This window comes from Ctenocephalides felis, unplaced genomic scaffold, assembly GCF_003426905.1.
Source record: "Ctenocephalides felis isolate EL2017-DRISC unplaced genomic scaffold, ASM342690v1 CF-g0.4_SCAFFOLD_01886, whole genome shotgun sequence".
In the NCBI taxonomy this organism is placed as follows: domain Eukaryota; kingdom Metazoa; phylum Arthropoda; class Insecta; order Siphonaptera; family Pulicidae; genus Ctenocephalides; species Ctenocephalides felis.
The window spans coordinates 55,247,785-55,257,836 of NW_020538040.1; the positions used below are offsets into that span (position 1 = coordinate 55,247,785).

General features: G+C 33.8%; 1 protein-coding gene across 1 annotated transcript; it reads left to right on the top strand.

The window, feature by feature from the left end:
* The first annotated feature begins 376 nt into the window (after window positions 1-376).
* Window positions 377-2,513, top strand: LOC113375114 (pollen-specific leucine-rich repeat extensin-like protein 1). Its single transcript, XM_026615064.1, has 4 exons — window positions 377-418; window positions 552-1,687; window positions 1,760-2,300; window positions 2,418-2,513. The coding sequence occupies exons 1-4, from the start codon at window positions 377-379 to the stop codon at window positions 2,511-2,513; spliced, it is 1,815 nt and encodes a 604-aa protein (XP_026470849.1).
* Window positions 2,514-10,052: the final 7,539 nt, after the last annotated feature.

The window sequence follows — 10,052 nt, forward strand, 5'->3', positions numbered from 1 at the left end:
AATACTGAAAGTAACTTATGATTGTAGTAATTGTATCCTTAATATATTAGAAATCTGTGTACATAATTGTCAAGACAATAAATGATTATCTTAGTATATATATATATATATATATATATATATATATATATATATATATGTATATATATATGTATATATATATATATATATATATATATGTATATATATACATGTGCGATTGTTTATAGGCTTGCATTTCAATCAAAATGAAACGAGTGAAATTTTAAGACTTAATACAAAACGCCAGCAATCATTCGAGGCAGTAAAACAAAATTCAATTATAACTTACACAACTTTAATAATTATAAACTAGTAATCTAAAAACGTGACATGTATCATTTTTAACGTTGGAATCATGGCATCCACTTACACAACAGAAAATTTATGCCCGAGTAAAGTAATGCGAGTCGCATTTCTATTATCAAACAATGCCCGCGGCGTAAACAATCGCGCTCTCAGTAAACCTAGTATCGCTTTCACGGTTCTCATGCAACAATTCGTAATATTCATTTTGTGTTTACATTTTCTAGTGGCTGATGCTGTTCGCGTGCTGCGCAGTTTTATTGCAAGCGGAAGCCAGGCGCATACGAATCAGCAGGCCTCGTCCCGTGGAACGAGCAGATTCCGAAGAGGAGTCGGTTTCGGCAGAGCAAGAATCAATCGCACCCAGAGTCAGGTACTATGCGGCGGAGGCCCAAGAGACTCAAAGTCCAAGAAGTTTAGTTCTGGTCTCGACCGAAGAGTCTTACAATGGTCTCTATGGGCAACAATCGTCTGGACGCGCAGATAATTATGTTTCGCCCAGATCGCAACTGATCAAGGTCGCCAAACAAAAAGAACCGACCAAGGCCCCGCCAGTACAAACTATAAGAAACTACAATAAGGTTAATGATGACGGCAGTTTCACTTTCGGATACGAAGCAGCCGATGGAAGTTTTAAAGAAGAAACTAGAGGAACTGACTGCGTCGTTAGAGGTAAATACGGTTATGTTGATCCTGATGGTAACAAAAGAGAATTCACTTACGTGTCAGGAAACCCTTGCGATCCAAACGCACAGAGTGCTGAAGAAGAAGAAGAAAAATCAGAAGAAGAAAGCGAGGAGAATGTACCACCAAACTATCCATCACGACCAGTAAGACCACTTCAAGTTAGACCTTTACATTTAAGACCTACGCCAGCCCCTGTGCGTCCAACCACAACCGTATTCCAGAATATCTATGATCAAAACAGCAGCAGCGAAGAGGAAGAAGATTATGAACAACCTGCTCCTGCACCAGCACCAGCGCCAGTGCATATATCGCGACCAGCACCACCTGTACACATACAAGCTGCACCAGCTCCAATACATATCCCACAACCACCAGCACCAATCCACATCACAGCTCCATCTCCAACAGCCATTCCAATCAGAACAAGACTTACTCCAAGACCTAACTATATATCATCTGAAAGACCATTATTAGAACGCCATAGACCTAAAGTAACACCAACATCAAACACCGTATACTACCAACCACAATCTATTGAGATCACACCCAGACCACAATCACATTCGCCAGCACAAACATTACAAACTCAGCCACCTGCAACCACTTACAGACCAACCTTACTCTCCGTGACTGCCCGACCAAGTAGCGCTTATACAAGACCCGCAACCGCTCCATCATTATCAGCTTATGCAACTTCCACACCATCAAGCACAACCACAACTCGTGCTAAGGTACATCAAATTCCAACCTTGAACGCAGTAGGAACTAGAGGACAAATTGACTTTGCTGCAGAATTCGCCAAATTCCAACAAGAAAATAACATTATATCAAGCACTCCTTCTGATCTCCCCAAATCCCTTAAACCTACGTCTAAGGCCCCACCTTCAAGTTCATCCTCAGTAAGTGGCAATCCAGTGTATTCCTCGCAACTACTTTTTGATCCTTCATCTGGACAATATGATACATCACTATTCCAAACTTTGCCACAAACCGAAGGAGAATTTACCTTAAACCATCGCATCCAACCATACGTACATCAACCGCAACATGCTGCACCACCACGATTGGTTAGCATAAGTCAACTGCAGCCACAAACGCGTCCTCAGCCCAGCCCATTGTTCAGGCACCAAATACAACATTCTGATGCAGTGCCGATAAACTTCCCGCAACAAGCATTCCAGCAGCAGCAGAATGAAGTTCAATTCCAAAATTCACAGCAATTGTTCGCGCAACAACAACAATTGCAACACAATCAATTACAACGAGACAGGATGGAAGCAGCAAGAGCAGCAGCGGCTGCAGCTGCCCATAGGGCTCCACAGAGACTTGTCAGTCCTGGCGTTCAGTCACACAGGTTTCAATTATTGGGACAACCCCAACAACCAAGACTGACAAATCCTTCGCAGGCGTACTATTTCGTTCAACCTTCATCGCAAGGATCACAACAAAATCCAAGTGGGCAGATAGAATCATTCCTGAGAGGGCACAATATTCAATTTTAAATTGCCAAGGTTAGTTAAACGGTTTAATTACTTAATGAATAGCACTATTTTTCTCTTTTATAATTTTGCTTTGAAAAATAAAGCGGAAAATAAATTGAATCAGCTTGTTATAGAATAATGCTGGAAGACATTTCCGTAACTTTAGAAATGCTTTCAAATATTTTAACTGACATTATCACATGATATAATAATATTATTTCCTACTAGAGTTTCAACAATTTGAAAATTCTATCCCTATAATTTGCTTTCGTGAAAGTAAAATATGACAAACAAATGTGTATCGAATATATAAATTGCATCAAAGCGCTCAACATTCATTTATAATAATGATTATGCAAGGCAAAAATCATTAACTCGATGCAATCATAACAATAATAAAATGGATTTGGAGAAATCAAGCTAATTAACCGTTTACCGATGTATTAAAATTAATTGTTTAATAAGTAAGGATCATTTCATGACTGCATAAATTATCATTGCTTATTTCCGATTAAACTGCGCGATTATCCGTTCTATTGTACGGAGTTCTTTGGCGGTGCGGTATGTAATTATACAATAAATCTGAAAATATTTTGCGATACCGCGTCGGTATTACTTTTAAAGTGCAGCAGTCAGGTCGATGTACAGTCACTCTTACTTTTTCATAGATAATTACGTACTTCGAGCAGAAAACATGACGCGGACAAATAGCAGCACGCGCGGGAACAGGGCCACATTCGGATCGTGCGAGCCCTCGGAAATAGGGCAGCAAGTTTAGAAAACTATGATGATTATGTTGAAAAAGTATTATTTCACTGAAAAACTAATGAGCCTGAAATTAATCAAGTCATAAATTGGTTGGCATTAAAGATTTATGGACTGATTCTGCTCTAAAATAGATCAAAGTAGAGGCTATCTTACGTAGCGCTTCTCATACAAATTGGTACTAAATACTGTCAAAATGCCATGTGTTTGCTGTACAGTCAAGCGTTATAGATAGAAAGTCTAACCTAGAAAAAACGCACAAATAAAAAAAAACAATATTATCATAACTACATCTTTGTGGTGTGGTATAATAATATATGAGTGAAGTTGCATTTTATGTATAAAACGCCTGATCGCACAGCAGATCTGACTTTTTGCAGGTTTTAGTACCATTTTGTTTGAGAAGCGGTACCTACCATAGCCTTGCCATAACATTGGTCTATTTTACAGAATCGGCCCTTAGCATAATTCCGTGCTAGTTGCTAACCTAAAGCCAGCCCCAAATCATGCAGCTAACAGAAAGTTAAAACTCTCAAAGTTTTTGGAAAGAAATATTGACGAAAAACTTTTTCGTCGGTCTCATAGACCGATGCGCGGGCATTAGAAGGTTAAATAACAATTTTTCACTAGTTTACCGGAATTAAAAATATAAATAAATGAGGTTTCTACGATACGTAAAACTTAATAAACTTCTAACAAATATTGACCCAATGAAAACCCAAAGGTTTTCTGAAACTGTAGAAATTCATTTAGATTAGTAATTACTGGTAATGCGTCCCTGCAAAAAGGCTAGAAGGCTTCGTGTAAATCGTTCGGCAAAAATATTTCGGTATCAAATCAGTTATTGTTATTCGTCCAGTCACGAATATACGTTGTATCACTTTCGGCGTGTTATTATATTCCCGAGTTATTTGACTTTCACGCCAATTCTTGCGATGTCTATACTCGATTTGTTTTATGTGTGTATATCAAGTACACTCGTACTATTCGACAACAAAATTTGAACAAAATTCACGATCGCTTGAATTACAATAATAATAGTTATAAAGAGTATTACAACAAATTTACCATGTAAGGCAATTACCAGAATATCGTGAACAATAATAACATACTCAAGTTTTTAGTCGCACTTTTTGCTATGGTCTTTTTTGTTCTAATTTAAACACTTGTGAAGAAGTGTCAGACTTTTGTTAATATGAATTAATTTTGTCAGACGTAGGAACAGATATGCGTTAATTGTAATTTCTCTATATGTCACTATATGTAAAATGTAGTATGTTTAAATGATATAAAAGACATTTTGAAGACATCGACGACAACACCAGTTGTTCGTGTACAAGATAATTATTATTACAATTACTCAATATATTTATTGGTAATATAGTGCTTACATATTCCAAAGTCTATAATCCAGAAAAACGTTAATAAATCAATTAATAAAACAAACTGCGTTCAGAAGTTTAGAGATACCTATGGCAGATCTTCCATGCGCCCTATATTCACAAACACCATTAGTGAAGTAAACGGAGAGGAAAAGGGTATAACCTCTGAATTTTTTTACTGTGCTCGGATTGGCATGAAATTTTGGAATTAGGTTCATCTTACCCTCAAGTTCAAAAATGAAAACAATTGGACTCCGCCACCACCCCCGGGGGGATAACACGCCTTCGCCTTGGCCGATCATTGTGCGAGTTCTTGTCGAAATACATCGAACGGCTTTTGAATTTTTTGAATCGGTATTGGCATTTACGAAAAATCACGTGGACATATACTTTTTCCAAATTTGGTCTCAATCGCTCCAGAATAACTTAAAACGTTGAGCAAACATGAAATTAAAAAATCAGATTTTTTGGCGAAAACGAAATCTTCTTTTGGAATGTTAATAAAATATTGTTTTTGATGATGATTTTTCTATATAGTTGATTAATATCATATTCCTACGTTATTTTCTATAATAAATTACACACCGACAGATTCTTTTGAACTCGTATTTGAGTTCGAAGTCCTGACAAAAAAAAAATAATGAAGAATTGCGAAAAAGAAAAACATGTAATAATTTAACTTTGCAAATATAATAATGATATATAAGAAATAAGTTTATTGTACTTCTAACAATTGGCCTTGAAATAACAACTTTTAACTAGTAGTAATATAAGAACGCTGACTCGAGAGCTTTTTTCTATTGATTAGTAATATCTGCGGTATAATTGGATAGTAGTAACACGGCATAGTAGATAATATGGAACTGAAGACAGAACGATTATTCATATATTTTTCTAGACATCTGGTATTTTAATGATGATATAGTTTCTAATCTATTGATGTTTAAATTCTAAAATGCCGATGATAGAAGAAATTCTACAATAGAAGGCGTATAACTTAATTTTATAATAAATTTTTATCGATAAGTTTAGAAAATATTTGTTTTTACTTTATTAATATTATTAAGTTTTTATTAATATTATTGAGATACATACATCTTTTTTCATAAAAGGTGTTTCGGATGCTAACGAACGAAGTAATTTTAGCAAAATAGCAAAGCTTCTTGATATTAAATCTAATTATTTAATAATCATTATTGCTTTAAATTATTATTGATTTAAATTTTTTCTTTAAAAAATAGATAAAAAATATTATTAACCGTTTACAAATACTGAGATTTTTCATTCAAAGGGTGCGACATATCATGACCTAAGTAGAAAAAAATGTTTTTACTTGAAACTACTATTTTTTTCTGGAATCGTTCATAATTTAATAATTTGAAATGCAATTTTTAGTTCTTCAATTTAGTTATCGATGTTAAGTACCACTTTTACTGATAAAAATATTTAACTAAAAAATAAGGAAATACAAAATATTCCAACGGACGAGTATTACCTAACGATAATAACATAATATTATAAATTTAAAGATTATAATTTATATTTGTTTGGGTCAGCACCTATACTTATAGGTGAGTTATAGTTTTTAAAGTTTATAATCAGCAAAAGCTGAAAATAAAAATTTTATAATCTCTTTGTTTGAAAAGTAATATTTTTCTTGACAGAATGATAATTGCATCTAACCTCGTTAAGCTACACAATAATTATGTTTCAAGAGTTGATATAACAATACTTACGTTTGATAGCAGGTTTTCATTTGTTCCAATTAAAATATGGAAATAAAATTTTTTGATGAGATGATTTACTAAAGAAAACGGAAACGTACTTTTCGAGTAAGAGATAAAAAGACCATAATGAATGAAGGAGCTGTTTAGCAGAATTTATGCAAAATTGTGACCTTACAAAGACATTAATGTCGACCTCCAAAAACTGATAAATTGATTAACTTCAGACCATATTAAGTATCGAATGACAAAGCGTGACATGGGGAGAGATTAAAATTTATCATTAGTTTGTAAAATAGTTTTTTCTTGATTTATTAATGTATATATGTTCATAAGTACTGTATATCAGTCAGATAAATTGTCTGGTATAAGAGATCACAGTAAATATTTTAACGAAGTGTTCAACGTAAAACATTTCTATCTATCTAGTTTGATGGTCATCGACATCCTGATTTCTTTCAATCATAATAGTTAGAATCTCATTTAACATGAGATCGAGTTGCAATATTAAAAGAATTGGATCAACCAAATGAACTTGAATTAGGTATCTCCCAGATTGCTAAGCATCATTTGTCAAATAATCAAAAAAAATTATTAAATTCGTTTAGTTTACCAACCGGTCGCAAAATATTCAATAAATGCCCACCACCATTCATGCGAAACAATGCAACTAGGTTCGAGTGGCACACTAGGTCGATCGCCTTAGCAGCGTCATTGTAAGTGAAAGTCTTATGATTATTATTAGTTCAGTTAAGAACTCGACATAAAGCAACGACTTGAAACGATATTGCAAACAGGACTAGAATATACCATACACGGCGATATATATGCAGAAAATTTCACAACACAAACCTACATGTAAAATGAAACGCAATGAAATTGTAAATTGTCCGCAGGCATTTCTGTCTGCTCGTACTTGTTGCCGTCAGAAAATCCATAGCAGAAGATTCAAATTAAACCTATCAATGTTGGTATTCTAATTATCCTATCAATAAAGTATTTTAAATCAGGCAAGTCACATGTCGTAAAAACATTAGATATCTCATCACATGGTTGGAGCAAAAGTAACTTGAATGGCTAATACTTATGATATTAAAACATAAGAGTTCAATACATAAATTAGAAAAAGTGGTAGAAAAAATCACGCCAAATTCGTTCTAATGGGCTCGCTCGTAGGTAAGCGGTTAAGAGCGACGGGACTTGTGTCAGAAGTCCCGGGTTCGATACCCACTTCGAGCAGCCTGTTATCAGGCAACAGTGACAACGATTTACAATTGGAAATATAAATAGCAATATGTTTCCAAGTAAAAATAGCCCTCACCCGGTATAGTTGCACCATACTTGCCCTATTACAGAGATTGTAATAAAAATTTATCATACAGATATGTGACAACTGTTTGGGTTGCCATCTGTAATAAAACAAACGTAGTTTGTAAGATATTAATCACAACAGCTCATAGAACCCATAAGTTCTGATAGCTGTTCAAATAAAATTATATAAAAAAATCGTTCTAATAGAAATCCAGAAAAATATTACTTAAAAAAATATTTTTTATCTCACTTTTGTCTAAAAGTTAGTGATATGGACTACCATTCAGAAGTTCCAGGTTCCATACTTGATTCGTAAAGCATGATGTCAAGCAGTATTGACATCAGTTTTGACTTGAAAATATAGATAGCAATATATTTCTAATATAAATAGCCCTGATCTGCATCCAATAAAAAGGTATCAGTATTAGAATTAATCCAGTATTAAATTCATCAAAAAGAGATAGGCCAACAGGTTGAATTGCCATCTATAAAGCAACGTTATTAGGAAATCATCTCGTACCCTCTGTTGTTCAGAATGAAAGAAGTGCAAATATTTTTTTTTTAAACAACAAATCATTACAATTGCTAATAGGACTCGTTGAGTTTATGGATTATATCACTTAAATTAATAATCTAAAGTAAATTTAAATTTTTATCGACCCCGGGTAAGTTTGTGATAAATCAATGTTACTACGAAAACTTCACGCAAAACTTGGCGTAGTACCAAAATTTTTTTTTACGATACACATAGATTAATTTCACTTTGGCTTAAAAATGATAATATGAATAAAATACTGCTCAATTACTTTAAAAGACTTTTTTTATTTTTATAGTTTTTTGAACAGCAATCAGAACTTAAGAGTCCATAAGCTGTTGGGCTATTTTGACTTAATACGACCTCGGTTTTATAGATGGCAACCCAAATAGTTGTCCCATTTCTTACATTTTCTTATTATAATTTCTGTAATAGGACGAATGTTTGATTGATGCAACAATGCCGGATGAAGTCTATTTTCACTTGAAAACATATTGCTACCTATATTCTCAATTGAAAACCGTTGTCACTACTGCTTGACACTAGTCTCCTTAAAGCGGGATCGAACCCGGGACCTCGGATTCAGATCCAGTCGCTCTAGCCTTACCCACGTGTGAGGCCAAAGCGATATTACAAATTTACATTTACAAATAAGACAAAAATTACTATTCGAAGGAGGAAATTGTCAAAAATTCAAGGGTGGATTGAAAATAGCACCTCAATATTGAACTTCTATTTACAAATTTACAATAATTAGTAAAAAATCCAAAATCGAACTTTCTGATTGGTAATTTATTAAAAAGTAACTAACTTATCATTATTGTATTCTTGTGAAAATAATTATTACAATGAGTAAGTTTACTTAAAATGGTATGTTAACAATATAAAAAAAATGATGAGGTACGTAGACTATTTAGTCTACATAAAGATTGGTGATTATAAAATGTTAAAAATCATATAACAAATCACATTATCCAAAGATTCCAAAATAATCTTCCTTAATATGTACCAAATCAGCAAAATCATGCGTTAAGTTAAAAGCACCTCCTAAGGGTCCACAGGAATGAAAGACAGGCGAAAACGGCCACTTTCGGATACATTACAGCAAAACAGGATAACATCAAATTGGACGCCCAATCATTGGATTATTGGCATCCGATTTATACATTCTAAGTACTGCCAAAAAAAAAAATATGTCTTACTTTAATGCGACCAACTATCTGTTTATTTGATCTGCTAGTGCAAAGTGACTTATAGTTGTTTCTCGTGCATTACGCCCTCAATATGATGCATATATTTCCTGTATGTTACATTTTCAAACCGCACCCAATCGGTTACGTGACAACCAGACTATTACGGTAAATCTCGATTATTTAATACGCAATCAAGAACTTAGCAAAAACCTCATACTATGCACACAGTTGATAGAATTATATAGAACGATTACTAATAGGAACTTTTTCTATTCAAATGTGAAATTCAATTCATGCGATTTTGTTTTTCTCCAATCGTCAACACCGAGTTACATAGTAGATATTCGAAAAACCAGAAAATTCACTCCATCACGCTTTTTAAATCTAAAAGAAATGCGCCATTTTTGTATCTATGGCCTGTATCAAATTTACACACATGCAAATTGGGAATACGGATTAGAAATATGAAAAGTATTAAATAATAATCATTATATAGGATGAAATTTGTGGTTAATATTTCAAAGATATAACTAGGGTGTATTATTCATAAAAACCTCTACTGGAACAGAAAAGCTGTACACAATACAAAAAAAGTTACCAATGGTAACTTTTAATGCATAGACAGCTTCTCTGTTTCAATAGAGGTTTTC